The 18532-nt window shown below is 28.0% G+C and overlaps 1 protein-coding gene across 1 annotated transcript in view; it reads left to right on the top strand.

The window, feature by feature from the left end:
* The first annotated feature begins 12198 nt into the window (after positions 1-12198).
* Positions 12199-18532, top strand: part of LOC107848326 (long chain base biosynthesis protein 2a) — an 81969-nt gene continuing 75635 nt past the window's right edge. Inside the window, exons 1-2 of the mRNA XM_047398715.1 lie at positions 12199-12493; positions 15558-15620. Coding sequence (XP_047254671.1) covers positions 12483-12493; positions 15558-15620 — 74 coding nt within the window. The 5' untranslated portion in view covers positions 12199-12482. The remainder of the gene's footprint in view (positions 12494-15557; positions 15621-18532) is intronic.

Below are 18532 nucleotides of genomic sequence, written 5' to 3' on the forward strand. Positions count from 1 at the left end.
ACAAGGAATTAGATGCGTTGGAAAGAATATTAAAATACCTTTAATTTGGTGGGCGATAGACCACCTAAGTATTTATATACAAGGACTAATGATCGTTTAAAATTGATCCTGTATGAATCTTGCACTAAAACTTGGTCAGAAAAGGAGTTTTCAATTTAACTTAGTGTTAGGGACTTCTTATGACCTCAAATCGCATTCAATACTCTTATTATACTAGAGATTTGGTAAACACTTAGGTATACTTAAGAAATCAATGAGTTAGGTCTCACATCACTACATGCTAAGAATGGCTAATTCTTATCCCGAAAGTTTGGGGTATTCCAACTTACATGTGATATAAATACATTATCGTTAATTCTACTCTACTAGACACCAGAAAATTAGGTTAACTTGAATAAGAGCCAACTGTTCGATAGAAAATTTTGAGTAAAATTAACTTTGTCAATCAATAAACCAAATAAACTAATTACTTAAGTCAATTGAAGAATATAATGTCAGTACTCCGTCTATTTCTAAATAAGTATTCCTTTTGCCTTATTGCTTTTTCCCTAAGTAAGGATTTGTTTAACTCTTCATGAATAATTGGGCATATTCTTCTACATTGGATCTTGTTTAGATAAAATATAATTAATGTCAATCTAGAAAAAGATAAATTTAATTAACAGTACGTTGAAAAAATTATCTTTTATTTTCTAAGAATTAATAATCTATTAAAGCGTGTGTCCAACCCCAAAGGAGGACTTATCAATTTCATATTATTTTTAACATAAAATTCCACTCTTTTTTGGGTAAATGCTATTAGTTCTTTTCTTTTTATTTGTTTGGATTTACTTTTAAAAAGTAGTTTATAAGCTAAAAGTCATAAGTCATAAGTTGGTACTACCCTACTTTTGACTTTTGACTTTTGACTTATTTTGATACTTTTTAACTTAAAAATAAGTGTTTAAAAATATTTTTTTAACTATCTCAAACAGCACCCAAACTAAAAAAATGTTTAAAATCCAAAAACACCTAAAAGTAAGTCAATTCAAAGACCCACTTTATAATAGTAACAAATTGGAATTTTATTTCTGAAAAGATAATTCTTAGGGGTTGTTTAATTCTTAGAGGTTGTTTGGTGTGAGGTGCTAAAGCAAATAATTCCGGGATAAAATAATAATCCCGGGATAAAAAATTTTAATGCATGTTTGGTTGACAATATTCGGGATAGCTTATCCTGGGACTAATAAATAATACTGGAATAAGTTATCCACACAATTGGTGGGATAACAATCTCACCATAATTTATCCTTGAGATAAATTTATAAAAAGACAAAATTACCTCTACCTATATTCATGCACGGGCCACTTTATGTACGTACGTATGTGCATAATTAATTAATCAATCTAACTCAACCACTTTAGACGATCCATAAATTATACTGACATAACCATATACATAAACCAAATATAATTTGGTCATCTGGATGGCTAACAAACTATATAACATAGGTAGATATGTCAATAAATATAAGAATATTTTATGCATATTAATATTTTTTACATTTATGTTAAACATTTGATGAATAACAAACTAAAAACTTTTCATAAATGCATAAAATGTAGATGAATGTTAAATCGTGTTTGTTTTATGATGAAATTTGTAATGAATTAATCCTCAATACTTTTATAAATATTAAAATTATTAGAGTTTTAATTAACCTATCTTCAGTTGAGTAATATTTACCGACAACCTAAATTACTCTCAAACCCACAAATCAATATAAGTCTCTTATAACTAATTTTTCAGCCAAAGACAAATTTAATTAACTAGCACAGACCTTGTCGTAGTTATAACCCATTGTTAAGCATTTGAATTGAAATGTTGTTCACTATATTATATGAGTGATTCGAGTTCACAATCGACTCCATTGTTCAATTACATATTTTAAATTAAATACTCCCTCCGTCCCAAATTATGTGTCATCATTTTCTTTTTAATCCGTCCCAAAATAAGTGTCGTCTTTCCTTATTTGGCAACTTTTTAAAGGCACAATTACCCTTTTACCCTTATTGGTCCCACTTAATTAAAAAATAAAAAATATTGACACATTTTTGATAAATGATAATTGGTAAACTTTACCAAGTTCTCTTATTTCTTAAACTCCGTGCCCAGTCAAATGGTGACACATAAAATGGGACAGAGGGAATAGTTTTTTAATCACATGAAATTGATATTGTATATATCAATTAAAATGAATTTTAATATTCTATATTATATGAGTGATATGTGTTTAAATGAAATGACATAAACAACAATTTTTTTTTTTACTTTAACAAACTTAATTTGAAAGTTTTTATTTCAAACTAAATAAGATGTAGTAGGAGCTTTTTTTAAATACACACGGCATAATCATGAGAAAGCACATGCAAAAAAAATTAAAGTTAAATAAGATGAAAGTTCTATTTTTAAAATACACATGATATAATCATGAAAATGAACACACAAAAAAAAATTAAAATAAATAAGATGAAATTTTTATTTGTAAGAATAAATATTTAAAGCTTGAAAAGAAATATATATATATATAAAAAAATAAGATGGAGGGTATTTTGGTAATCAATTAATTTATTCTTAGAAATTATTCCATGCATATTACTTTGAATACAACAAACCAAACACTCAATAAAAAATAATCTCAACATAATTAATCCTAATATAACTTATCACATCATAACTTATCCCAGCACAACCAGGGACGGATGTAGCACTATGAATGCGGGTTCCCACGAACCCCCAAGCATTTTCGTATACCTTTTAATTATATTAAAAATATATTAAATATATAAGAATTATAAGTGAGGAACTCATAAACAAAGTTGTTAGTTAGCTTATTGGTTCGAAAAGGGCTTGAAGAAATGCTTCACAAGCTATACCCCAGTTTGAATCTCCTTAGAACGACTATATATTTTATTTTATTGGGAATCCACAAACTTAAAATCTTGGATCCGCCTAATCCGCACCCCCTACAAATGGTATCAAAGCCCAGTTATTTAAAAATAATACGGAAGTAGCATATATGTTTAAATTTAGATTAGATTTACTTGAGATTAATTTATACTGATTAATTATGAGAAGACCATTTAAAAACAGAGAAACTTTTAGAAAAATTAAAGAATCTTTAATTAGTAATTATTCAGAATATATAACTCTAAATAAAATAAAAGAAAACCCACAAAGATTAGCCTACCTAATTACCTTAATATCTAGTATTGAAACAAAAGTAATAATCCATTTAAAATCTAGAAGAATGAGACACATACCACCTAATTATGATAAAATCAGATTTAGATACCCACCAAAATATTATAAATATGGTTTAAATGAATAAAGTACAAAAATACAAAGAATTAAAACAAATTATTTCTAAAAAATGTATAGAATTAAAAATAAGAATAGAAAGACTACATTATAATATATTTGCCGGAGTTCGTAAAAACTCAATAAATGTACAAAAAGATGAAATATCAAATTTAGAATCATAAATAGATAGTTTAGAATATATATATATATATATATATATATATATATATATATATATATATATGAACTATTTACAATAAAATGAACAAAGAAGAATTTATAATAGATGAAAAAATATATGAAAATCACGAAGGATTAAAAATAAAAATAGTATTTTCTAATCTAGGAAGAAGATATGAGAAAATAGGTGAACATTTATATTTAATGCTAGAAAAAGAAGAATTAAAATTAGAAGATAAATTGACAGTTATGGTGAGAATAGAAAAAGAAAACGAAGAAATGGATAGAAAAAGGGAAATAGAAAAAATAAATTAAAAAAAAACTACAGAAGAAATACGAAAAATAGAAGAAACTAAAAATAGTAGGATTATTGAATTAGAAAAAGAACTACAAATGCTAAAAGATCTGTATGAAAAAAAACAGAAAGAAAAAAAAGAAAAAGATAAAGAACAAAATTATTAAATGAGATAAATCAATTTAAAGAAAAATTAAAAATAGACAATAAAGAAATAGAAACCAAGGAATTAGAAATTAATACAATAGATGTTGAAGAAACAGATAATTATAATTCGAAAGATAGTGAAACATATACAGAAATCTTAACAAATACAAAAAATTTAGGAATCAATGGAAAACAAGAAGTAATTAATGAAGAAAACTTAGAAAATATAAACACGGAAATAAACACTCTTGATAAAAAAGAAGATGAAAATATAATACCTAGAACATCAGAAATAAGAAAACCTACATATTATAAGAATAAGTTTAAAAGATATAATCTAAAGAATGAATATAACAAATGGACACCAAAACAAATAGTTAATAAAAATTATAACTTTTTAGACTTAGATTGTGTAATAGATACAGAAAAAACAATACAATTATGGATATGATATATGACAAAACAATTATTAGATAATAATATAAATGTAATAGATGCACCAGAATATATAAAAAGAACACTAGTAGGAACAGTGAAATTATGGTTTTTAAATCTAACTGAAAATAGTAAAAGAGTATTAAGAACTGACAAACCCACAGAAGGAACATCATCAACAATCACAACTAAACTAACTCCTATAGAATTGTTAAAAAAATATGAAACAACTATAAAAGATGAATTTAGTAGCATGACAACAACAGAAGAAGAACAACATGAAGAGAAAGATACAAATATGAATTTAATGTTAAAATTAGCAATATGTAATATGTGCTACATAGATGAATATACTTGCGCATTTAAAGAGTATCATTATAAAGGAGCATATAATACAGAAGAAAGTAAAGAAACAAGAAAATTATATTTTAGTAAATTACCTGAACCATTTAGTTCAAAAATAATAAAATGTTGGGATGAAGCAAAAATAGTAGATACTCTAGGAGCAAGAATAAAGTTTTTACAACAATGGTATAGAAACCTATGTGAAAAATATAGAGAAGAAATAAAAATGAAAAAAAACATTAATAAGAAAGTTAGCATGTTGCAAAGATAAAATAGCACCTCAATTTGGATGCGAAGAAAGATATTATAAGAAAAGAAAAAGGCATAAGAAATATAAGAAATACAAAAAATCAACATATAAGTATAAGAAACCAAGAAAAAAATATTATGTAAAAAATTATAAACATAAAAGACCATATAGGAAAAAGAAATCTATAAAGGAATGTACTTGTTATAATTGCGAAAAATTAGGACATTTAGCTAGAGATTGTAAATTACCTAAAAACCCAAAAAATAAACAAATATCATAAATAAAAATAGAAAATACAGAATATATGCAAATAAATTATATAGATTACGAATTAGAAAGTGAAAATAGTATATATGAAATTTCAGAGAATGAACCAGATAATGAAATAGATAGTGAATTAGACGAATTAAATGACTGAAGAAGATATACAAATAAACCAAATGACTGAAGAAGATATAAAAATAATAACAAAAGAAGAATATTTAAATGACGAAGGAACAGATCAAAAAATAATATTTGATAACTATGTATTTGATGAAATAAAAGGAAAAGAGTTAGACTTAAGTGTAGAAAAAATATTTAAAATACCAACAATAAAAAATATATTTACTAGGAAAACGGAAGAATATTACGTAGTAAGTCAAAAGGAACATGTAATAGACTGCAGATATGCAAAAGGTAAAGCTAGTATACCACTAGTAACAAAAAGGTTAATTAATAAAGAAACAAACGATATAAAAAGTAGAGGAGACCTAATAAAATATGTACACCTTGGAGGTACAGAAATATTAATAAAAGCATGTTTTAGAGAAGGAATAGATACACCAATAGAATTATATTTAGCAGATAATAGGATTATAAGACCTATAGAAAAAAGTATAATAACTGCGATTAAAGGAAATTTAATATACCAAAAATTTAAATTTATAATAAGTGCAAATTATTCAGTAGCAATAGCAGATAAAAATATAAATAAATTATTAGTATTATATTGGAAAATATCAAGAATAGAACTAACCCCAGGAAGTAAAATATTTACAGCAAGATGTAAAAATCTATATGTATTAACAACAAAACATAAAATAACGGGAAAAAATAAAATTAATAAAATACAAATAGAAAGTTCTTTTGAACAATTCATAAAAACAATTGATAATAATGATTATAGTTAAAGAAATATAGACATAGAAGAAGATTTAGAAATAATAAATGATAGAATAAGTACAACAAAAAGAATAGCTTATGAAAAACCGGAATCATCAAATTTATCAAAAAGAACAAGTTATGAAACAAGTTCAATAGTTAATTTAAATCAATATTACATAACAGGAACAATAAATGAAAAGGAATATTTAATACTCTTAAATACAGGACAAGAAGAAAATTATATAGCAAAATATTTAGTCAAAAATGAGGAAATAAAATCTGATAATAATATATGCCCAGATATACCAAGAAGCTTAATAAACACTAAAAATATAGCAGAAAAAGAAATAATAATAGGAGTTAGAAAAATAAAAATAGAATTTGAAATAAAGGAAGAAATGCAAAAAACAGACATAATATTAGAAATTAAATGGCTAGAACAAGTAAAATCATACAATATAGAACATACACAATTATCGATAACATATAATAGGGAAAGATTATTCCTAAGAAGAGCTCTAACATGATATGAAAATATATGTATTAATGAAGATAGTAGTATAAGGATATTACAGTAGATATTATACGCCTATGATAGATACAGGAGCAGAAGCTAATATATGTAGATATAATTGTTTATCAGAAAATAAATGGGATAAATTAAAAACACCAATAATAGTTAAAGGATTTAATAACGAAGGAAGCTTAAGTACTTATAAAGCTAAGAATGTAAAAACACAAGTATGAGATAAAATATTAACAATAGAAGAAATCTATAATTATGAGCTAACATCAAAAGATATACTTTTAGGAATGCCGTTTTTAGATAAATTATACCCACATATAATAACTAGAACAGATTAGTGGTTTACAACACCATGTAAACAGAAAGTAAGAGCAAAAAGAGTTATTAATAAAATAAGAAAGAAAACTGATTGGATAAAAGGAAGTGAAAAAATTACACAAAAATTAGAAAATATAAAAAATACTGAAGATACAATAGAATTGGTCGTGTTTTCAATAAATAAAAAGGAAATAACTATATTTTCAATAAATAAGATAGAAATAATTAAGAAAAAATTAGAATAATTATATAGTGAAGATCCATTAAAAGGATGGAAAAAACATAAAACCACTATCAAAATTGAATTAATAGATAAAAACAGCATAATAACCCAGAGACCATTAACATATAATTTTAATGATTTAAAAGAATTTAAAATGCATATAGAAGAATTATTAGAAAAACAATATATACAAAAAAGTAATAGTAAACATAATAGCCCAGCATTTATAGTAAATAAACATAGTGAACAAAAAAGAGGAAAAAGTAGGATGGTTATTGATTATAAAAATTTAAATACAAAAATAATGACTTATAATTACCCAATACCAAATAAGATATTAAAAATAAGACAAATACAAGGATATAATTATTTTAGTAAATTTGATTGTAAATCAGGATTTTACCATTTAAAGTTAGAAGAAGAATCTAAGGAATTAATCGTTTTTACGGTACCACAAGGATTTTATGAATGGAATGTACTACCATTTGGATATAAAAATGCACCAGGTAGATATCAACATTTTATGGATAGTTATTTTAAACAACTACCTAATTGTATAGTATACATAGATGATATACTATTATATACAAAAACTAAAGAAGAACATTTAAAATTATTAGAACAGTTTACAGATATAATAGAAAAATCAGGAATAAGTTTAAGTGAGAAGAAAGCAGAAATTATGAAAAAATAGATAGAATTTCTGGAAATACAAATAGATAAAAGTGGAGTCAAAATGCAACAACATATAGTACAAAAAATAATAAATTCAAAATAAGAATTAGATACAAAAAAGAAATTACAATCATTTTTAGGATTAGTAAACCAAGTAAGAGAATATGTTCCAAAATTAGCAGGAAACTTAAAACCATTAAAGAAAAAAATAAAAAAGGATGTAGAATATAACTATAACGAAGAAGATAAAAAACAAGTTCAGAAAATAAAAATACTTTGTAAAGAATTACCAAAATTACAATTTCCAGATGAAAATAGAAAATTTATATATATAGTAGAAGCAGATGCTAGTGAATGTAGTTATGGAGGAGTACTTAAATATAGATATGTAGGAAAAAAATTAGAACACCATTGTAGATACTACTCAGGTACGTTTAATGAAACAAAAATAAAATGGGAAATAAATAGAAAAGAATTATGCTCATTATATAAATGTTTATTAGCATTTGAGCCATATATTGTATATAACAAGCTTATTGTACGAACAGATAATACACAAGTACGTTGGTGGTTAACAAAGAAAATATAAAATTCAGTTACAACAAAAGAGATTCGGAGACTAGTCTTGAATATATTAATTTTACATTTACAATTGAAGTAATTATTACTAACAAAAATGTTATTGCAGACTACATATCAAGACAAAGCTATATAGACTGATATAATAGAAGATCATGCTTTAGAAAAGATATTCAAAACCCCAACTACGCTTTCAATAAAAGTGGATAGTATGGGTAATGAAATAGAAAAGCTAAAGACTAATGAAGATAAACTGAAGTCTATAGCTACAAATCAGATAACTCAGCAGTGCACAGAGCTATGTCGATCGGAAAATATTAAAATTCCAGAGCTAGAAAGAGACGTTGGGGCACTCCTTAAAACCCATAACGGTTACCAATCAGCTTTTGCAGGTACAAGCAAAGGAGTTAGGAAAAACACAAATATAAACCCAAACAAGCTATTTGATAAACCATATATTCCAAATACATCAAAAGATCCCATGTTTATACCCCCACAAATTACCACATACCGAGATAGTTTAAACCAAGACAAAAAGACCTACAACTACACAGCCCAAACATATATAGAAAATATCTACAATGTACTAACCTTTTTAAATACTAACCCCAGAGCTATAAACATCGAAGAACCAGATACAAACTATATAACCCAAAGATTGACCGGATACAATAAGCAAATTGCTTTACCTAAAACCAAACCAAGTCTAGTTAAAACTTGTTATGAATATGGACTACTTAGTATTGTATATACCTCTGACGGAAATGAGATATCCACTATACCGAAAATATATGAAGCATTTAGCATTTTTAAGAAAATAACCAAAGGTACCCTATTTTTTATAAAAAAATTTACACGGCACCAATAGAGATATTATATGATGAAGTTAAAAAACTCATACAAGTTGTAAATATTAGAATGACACGAGATATGATTATACCACAAGATATTATTCCACAACCAGAAATACCTAGAATTGAGATACCAAAATTTTATGCGAATAAGAGGATTATCGGACTATCTACAATTTTGCAAGAGCTAGCAAACACATACCGCAACCAAAATCCCATATGGAGTTATTATTCAAGAAATCATGTACTAATATATTCAAATTCAAAGGAATTACAAGAAATAGATATGGAAACTATTAGGCAATGGATTCTGACGTCGCTCAAACCAGAGACAGAACCTATCGCCAGAGCTATCAGAGAAAAATTTATTTCAGAAGAATTATTAACCAGATATTGCAAGACAATTGGACATAAATATCCAGATCATAAATGTTCAAAATGTAATGGAGGAGATAATGATATCCCAGAAGTTCAGCTAGAATAGAAGAAAAATCAACCAAGAAGATAAGAACATCAGCTGCAAGATACAAGATAAGAAGCAATAATGGAGATATGAAAAAGCAGCAGATACGACAAAGTGAAGATATCAACGGAGTAATAATAGAAGACAAACTATTAAATTGTGAAAACGACATGTAAACTTTCACAATTTGCTTTACGTAAATTCTTGGAATCTTTTGTATAGGTTTTTGACTATTATTAGTCTAGGAATTAATAACTTTTGTCTTATTAGAAGACTTTTGTAAAGTAAAATAGATTAGGTTGATAATTTTTTAAAAGACTTTTTAGAAACGTGTAAAAATAGGAATACTCTTATAAAGTTTCAGTCTATAAATAAGATGAACTGAAGGCATTGCAAGGCAAGCCTTCATGAGTTGAAGCACAAATACTCTCTCTAGTCCACAACAAATATTTTGCTTAGTTATTAAAAAACAGGTATATTTCAATGGAAAAAGCTATAGAGGAACAAAGCTTAGAAATATCAAACCTACCCGAAAAGGTATATTTATTTATGATTATGAATAGTTAAATTCATAATTCCCAACAATCATGGTATGATAAAATAAATTCATGTTAGTTACTTTATAGTAGAATTATTCGAAGAATAATATGTTAAGAAGTTTATTAGCAAAGTGGAAAAGGAGAAAAATCCCTAAGAACTATGTCATCCTAAAGGTGAAACCAATGAGGCAAGAAGCCGTGGTGGGGAGTAACCAGAGTAGAGGCGTTGTTTAAGGAAAAAGTATCTAGATTATCATGCTAATAGTGACCAAAGAACATGTTATTTAAGAATAATCTAGTATATAGTAATCTAAGATGACCATATTTTGTTATGTATATGATTGAAGGGAATATTTTGAAAATAGCAATTTTATGAAAATGAATAATTATTGATCTGATGTAATGGTAGATAAATTTAAAATATTTATTTTGTATGTGATTAAGGATATAGGAATAATAGATATAAGAAAAATCATATTAGAAAAAATATTCGGTAAAGATTATATAGCTAGAATAAATTACATACCACACATACCTAATTACTCTTATAAATACTTACGTACACATCAACTATAATAAATCACATATATCTAGAATTTTGAAAAAAAGATATGAAAAATATGCAATTAGTAGAAAAACAAATGAAAACAAATTTAGACAAATACATGGAAACTAACTATATAAAACATATAGAATTCCTTAATGAAAATATGCAAGAAACAAACAACTAGAAAATATTATGAAAAAGCATTTAATCGAACTTAAATGACAGATGATATTAAAATACTTGTTTTATATATACTTAGAAATATAGAAATTATAGACATAAAGAAAATAATATGGGAAAAATTACAAGATTATAAAGAGGAAGAATTATTAAACAGTATAGAAAACTTACACATATATTATGAACATCAATATTACTTAGATTCAGATGGATACTATTCAGAATAAATAAATGTTAGAATATATAAAACAAATTAGAGAAAGACAAAATTGGATATATGAAGAAGTTAATTACAGAAATCAATTTGAAATAGAAAAAAGATAACTAGAAGAAAAATTACTTAAAATGAAATTAACCTTAGAAAAAGAAGATACAGATAATGATTTATTTAATACATATGAAAAATTATTTAATACAGATGAAAAATTACATATACATGAACAACAAATACTAGTTAATCAGATAAAGAACATAAACCTACGCATTGAATATAGCAAAGTTAGAATAAAATACTACACAGAAATTGCTAAAATTTCAATGGGATAAAATAATAAACTACACAAATTAATGAATACATCTTACGAAAAGAATAAATCATTAAAAGATATCGAAACTAAACTATATAGTTTATACCTAGAATACAAAAGATTATATAGTACTAACGAAGATCCTAAAACATTAGATAATTTAATTACGATAATATCCAATTTAGAATATGAATTAATAAAACATCTTAAGTCAAGAAGATAAAAATGAAAATTAAACCAACCAATAATATACACGAAATAATCTACTTAAAAATAAATACTTATCACTTAATAACTATTTATTTTCTAATAAAGTTACCGAGCCTACTCCGCACCCCCCTACAAAAATAACTACATTCTCAACCAAACGACCCCTTACTATATTAGTTTAATTTTGTTGACAGTTAATCACAGGCTCTGTGGATTCGACTTTCGAGTTTTAATCACTTTATTACTTGATGGTGGCATTACCCTAACGTGCGTGTTCGGCCGCAAAGACTTCACTTGATCAGTTCAATGTGTTCCCCGCAAACGTTAATACGCAAGAACCAGGTTGGCTGATTCATAAAACTTTAAAATATTTAGGTACCTATTTCGTAATATGGTTGCTCAAGTAATAGGTCTATTAAATAGTTTAAAGGGGGGAAATTGGAAGAACTTCTCTGGCCGTGATGGGACAATTAAGCAAAAGAGTAAGATGCACGTATAATAAAGTCAACTAGACGCATCTTCTTAACTCTTCCATTTCCTCCTTATGGATATCCTTTATTCTTCCTTAATTTTCCAACAGTTGAAGAAATGGTGAGTAATATACCATACTTTACAGCTTTAACCACCTACTTCAGCTGTGCCATACTCTTCGCCTTTGGCAAACTTCGTGATACCATCACAAAGATCTGGTGCCATTCCACTAATGATCTTCAGGTATATATTCATGCTTCTTATTCTTATCTATTTCTATCGTGTTTCGTTCTCGTCTCTGTTTCATGTCATAACGCTGGTGCTATGCACGCACGAACATTACTTGTGTATACCGGGTATTTGGTCTGCCACCCTTTCCCATTGCCATTTATATTAAGTAGCCGTTTGGCCAATGAAATTACCTTTTTCGGAGTTGGAGTTGGAGTCGGAGTTATGTTTGCTCATGTCTTCTTAAAAAAAAAAATAAATAAAATTTCAGAATTTTGAAAAATCTTTTTTAATTATGATTTTATGCCCTCAACTTTTAAAAATTATCAAAATCACCCAACTACTAATTTATCTACTAATATACAACCAAATATTGAGAAAATAATTTTTATGTTTTCAATTGATAAAATAATTAACAACAAATTAATTATAATGATTGTTATTCTTCTAAAATTTGAATAAAAATATCACAAGTTATCTAACTATAATCGATTAAATAGAGAAAAATATATTTTGATAAATATGATTGATATATATATATATATTTTATATATTCTTAAATTTGTTGATGAAAATTCTTAATTATTTTCACTTGAATTAATTATTTTATTGAATGTGATCTTTTCAAAAAAATTACGAAATTTAGTTAATAAGAGTAGTTTGTATAAAATTTAAAGATTGGAGTTATATGTAATAATGGAAGTTGAAATTGGAAGTAGAAAAAAGGGAAAACAACAAAAAGTTATTTTCCATTTTCGGAATTTTATTCTAGAATTGTTTTTCAAAGCTTCATGGCCAAACACCATAATTTTCAACTCCGAAAATTTTTTTTGAAAAAAAGAAAAAAATATCCATGGCCAAACGGGCCCTAAGTAAATATTCTTTTCTTTTTTCCATAAAGAATGACCTACTTTATTTTTTAATTCGTTTAAAAAAGAAAAACACTTTCCTTTTTTTGTAATATTTTTATTTCAACTTTTCACATGATATGTTTAAGATCGATAAATTAAATGATATTTTGATACCTTTGATGTAACTTCAATTTAAAACCACAAAATCTAAAAAAATTTCTTTGATTCCGTGTCAAATTATAATGAGTCATTCTTTTTTAAACGGAAGGAGTGACATTTTCCACAAAAAGTTAAACCAAATACTTGCGACTAACCCCTTGATCGGATGGTTGTTACCTATTACTCATATTGTAATGTCATCTTAAATACCATATTTGTTTTAATTATTGCTTAAATTTTACATAATCATAAAATTTACTGTTATGTTGCGATGAATAGTTCAGTCTATTTTATGTAACGACTAATTTGGGGTGATCGCGTCGTCCTTTTTCCTCATAAAATTATCTTAGCTTATTATTTACTAATCTTATTCTATCGCTCAACTTGTCTTTTTTTTTTTCCTATCTTCTGATAACTCTATTCCATACCCAATTTTTCCTTATAATATTGTGGGTGTTTTCTTGACATTGTTGATGCGTGTATTATGTAATAGTGAAAAATTATACAATTTATTCAAAATTATATTTATCAAAATAATATATTATAATATAATAAAACAAATTATTAAAGGGAAACGACTTCATTTTCACCCCAAATTAGAGTCGAAAAGTCGAATTCACACTTAAACTGTATAAGTGACCTATTACACACCTTAACTATAAGAAAAAGTGATACTTTTAACACCCTGTCAGGCATTACACCACTTGTATGTGGTGTGGTATTTTACACGCGCTGCCACATCAGCGTCACGTCAACATAATCCGAAAAAATAATAAATTTATTATTTTCATAATTTTTTCTTTTTTCTTTTTTCTTTTTAATTTATTTTTTCCTTATTCTTCAATGTCCAAAACCTCCATTGTTGTCAATGTCCAAAACCTCCATTACTTCCATTACACCATATTCACCACCATAAACTTTATCCCACCAATAAAATTACCATAACAATTAATTTCTTCTAACATTGTTCTTCATCCGTAACCCATCGTCTTTTCTTAGAAACAAAATCTCAGCTATAATGGTCATTATTATTTCAAAAAATGGTCACTCGACTGTTGGCCTCTGTGTTTTAAATGATAATGGCCAACGCATTTTCGTACTTTTTCTATTTATTTTTCAGCTACAATTTAAAAAAAAATAAATTAATATGGTAGCAAGCTCCATTTTTGGATGAATTAATAATTAACAGACAGAGAGGAGAAAGTTGACAATGAATCCGACTTTTTTGAAGAGAATTTACCGAAAAACATCCTTTCTACAAAATTTTATGTTTTTTTTTTTATAAAATTTGATTTTGCCTGTTTAAACATCAAATATAATTTGATTTTGTTCGTTGTGAAATTAATATTGATTCAATGAAGGTGGAGGATGAATTGTGTTATTTGGGGATGAGGTTGGAATTTGGAGGTGGGGTGATGAAGAAACTGTGTTGGTTGGGGTGGGGGTGATGAAGAAGAAGATGATTTGGGGTTGGGGTTGGAGTTTCGAGGTAGGGGTGATGAAGAAGACGATGGTTTGGGGGTGGGGGGTGATGAAAAAGATGATTGTTTAGGGGTGGGGGTCGGGAGATGGATGATGGGGGTTGGGGGAGGAGTATTTTAATTTTTAAAATTTTTTTTGCATTAATTTTTAATTTAAACGCGTCATTTTTTATATAAATAATTATGTATTTTCCACATCAGATCTAGAGAGTAAAAAGTATAACTTTTTTATAGTTAAGGTGTGTAATAGGTCACTTATATAGTTTAGGTATGGATTTGACTTTTCGACTTTTGTTATTTTGATAGGCTGGACGCGCCTAAAATAAATGTAACATACACACCTTAGAGTGGGGGGTCGCGGGGAGATAATAATATCACTTTTATATAATTAAGGTGTATAATAAATCACTTATGTAGCTTAAGTGTGACTTGACTTTCCTTGTATATAGAGTGGAAATGATGCTTTTTCCCATTATTAAATGATATGTAACCACCATCCATCCATGAATGTCACCGGAACCTAGTACGCCCATCCTCTTTCTATTTTGCGTAACTTGAAGTTTTGTGTTGTTCTGCTACAACTTACAGGGATATGCACCCATCAGCGAAGGACATGAAGATTTCATTATGCGATTATATCTTCGCATTGAGGTATTAAATGCAACACTGATGTTTTATACTTGAATTGTGTCAATCCTCATCAGCTATTTTATGGCCAATGTAATGTTCCACGATTCTTGACTAACTCAGAAGCAAAATGAGGCCGAATATTTTTAAATCTTAGTGATGGTTATACCCACTGTATTTAAAAGCACCTGTACGACTTTAATTTAAATTTAAAAAAGAAGAATAGGTACACTTGTTCAAAATAAAGCACACAATTTACAAAAGTACCATAAAATATGAGTATGATGTTAGTACCTGTAACATCAACAAGAAAAATTAGAATTTCTTATAGGCATAATACATAAACATGCCCTTTAACTTAACCTCAAATTATATCTATTACCTCCAACTTTGGATTTGTATAAGTAGATCCTCAAACTTGTATAAAATTGAACAAGTAGACAAATACGTCCTATGTGGCATAATACACCTAGGATGCCATGTAGGACAAGAATTGACCACATAAGATGGCACATAGGACATATGTATCTACTTGTTCAACTTTATACAAGTTTGAGGTTGTACTTGTGCACACCCAAAATTAGAGGTCATAAATATGATTTCAGGTAAGTTAAAGTTTATGTTTATGTTTATGTATTGTGTCTTTCTTGTATGAACGGCTAATAAGTGATAATGACAGTATCAATCCAATGACTCGATCAAATTAGACATCACTAGGACGTATTTTCGACAATGCCTCAGAATACTAACTCTAATCACAAAACTGAGATGAGTTTTCAATAAATCGACCATAAAAATAATTATCTGCAACAATCCAAAAACAACATAATTCAGTAATTGCAAAAGAGAACAGAAGAAAACCCATGGGCATTAATTAGCTAGGGAACAAGTGTTGATGGCTCATGGCTAGCTTGCTACAACATTAATTGTATAAATGAGTAGATTGGAGGCATGCTACACACATGTATCTGTGGACATAACGTAAGTGGTAAGTTTCACGATCCATTAAGTATTGTCAAGCATCTGTAAATGCCTATAACATATTCGAATCCGGCTCCTCTTTATATATTTCCCTTCTCTGCATTTTCCTCAGGTTCTTGTTTAGATTCAGGTAGCATAATATGTTATTTTCAGGCTAAATAAAATTTGTATTTAAACTAAGCACTTCAATAATAAGTTCACAACAACTTATGAGAAGTTCAAACTATTTTATGGAAACTAGAAAAACAGGCAAGAAAGAGACGGAGATAAGTAGATTCAAATCCACTGATTTCTTGGTGTGTCCTTAAGAAAATTATTTCCCTCAAGTATCTGAGGGTATGAAATCTATCTTCTCAAGATAAAATGAATCACTTCTGTCGAATAGTGGTACCTCAAATTCGCCGAATTTCAAACGCACCAATGGTGGCAAATCACACTTGAGTTTTTGTAAAAATAAAAAAGAGTTTACTCTTCAAAATTTCGTGTCAATACCTGAGGAAAAATCAAATATTTATAGCCAAAATGTGTTGCTTTAGAAAAAAGTAATGATTTGTGAAGAGTTGCATTTTTTTCGAACAACTGGTCTATATGCGGACCTATTGCGTCTGCACACCGTCATATGCGGTCGTACATCACCCAACTCTACAACAAAAAGTTGAAGGTGACATGTGTTGGCATGTGCGCTGGTAGATGCACCCACACATGGTCAGATAAGTCCACAAGTCCCATTTTCATTTTCAAATAGTGAAATGAAGGATCAATTCCCATCAATGTGTGTTTTGATATTTTTCTACACATGCTCGTGTGCATTCATAAATGGTGAAAAATTTTGTATCATAGTTTTGGATTTAAAAATTATTAATACTCAAGTTTCAAATAAATCTTGTCCAAAAAGATAGTCTCTCGATCATTTGACAAATTTGAATCCAAATTCAAATCTGACGTCGAAGTCAAAGCCGAAACTGAAGATGAAGTCGAGTCGAGCGAGTGACGATAATAACAGCATGAGGCTTGTCTTCTTCTTACTTCACTAATAACAAATAGGAGTGCTTCTATACTTAAGCACAAGAATATTTCTTTCTCCCATATTATCCACATCTAAATCTGAAGTCGAAGTCAAAATTGAAGCCGAGCTGCGGGAGTGATGGCAACAACAGCATAAGGTTTATCTTCTTCTTACTTCACTAACAAGGAGGAGTGTTGTCACAACCCGAACCAGGTCCCGGCTGTGATGGGTATCTCAAGTCTACCATGGACCGGAGACCACCCCCATCGCCTAACATCATGAGCATAAAAATAATTATAAAGATGATGCGGAAGACAATTAATATAATTATAAAAGAAGAATAGATAAATCTATGAAAACTAAGCGTCAAACAATGACCAACCAACCCACATCTGTCCATAATAGCCTCTAAAATCAAAATACCAGATAGATCGAGACATGCCCTCAACTGTGATAAAAAGAATCCAAAAGTACTGAATCAATAACGAAAGAATAAGGAAATGATAAGGTCTTTCAAAGGATGGAGGCTCACCACTTTCACAGCAACTCAACTTACGTGCTAATCTACCTAACGCTGCACAGGGGTAACAGAAGTATCTTCGTGTACTTCATTATGAAATAATATAATGTCCTAGGACAGTCAGTGGGATAAGCACTGACATCTAAATCAGGAAAAGTGATAAAATAATGTCATGTCCAAAATCAGTTAAAACCACATGCACACATTAGTACATACATATATAAGATGTCGGGATAGGGAACAAGGTTTAAGTATGAGATTTAAAACCATTATCTTGTACTGTGTAGCTCTATCTATCCTAAAGGCACCCATAGGCTATATGGGTTTAGTTTCCCCTGCTTAAAGGGCCCCGGTGCGTGTTAGTCGCACGAATAGGAGAGAAAACAAGGTATAGCTAAAACCAACAAGGCAACTAGCCATCCCAAATAT

This window comes from Capsicum annuum, chromosome 11 (genome assembly GCF_002878395.1).
Source record: "Capsicum annuum cultivar UCD-10X-F1 chromosome 11, UCD10Xv1.1, whole genome shotgun sequence".
Taxonomy (NCBI): domain Eukaryota; kingdom Viridiplantae; phylum Streptophyta; class Magnoliopsida; order Solanales; family Solanaceae; genus Capsicum; species Capsicum annuum.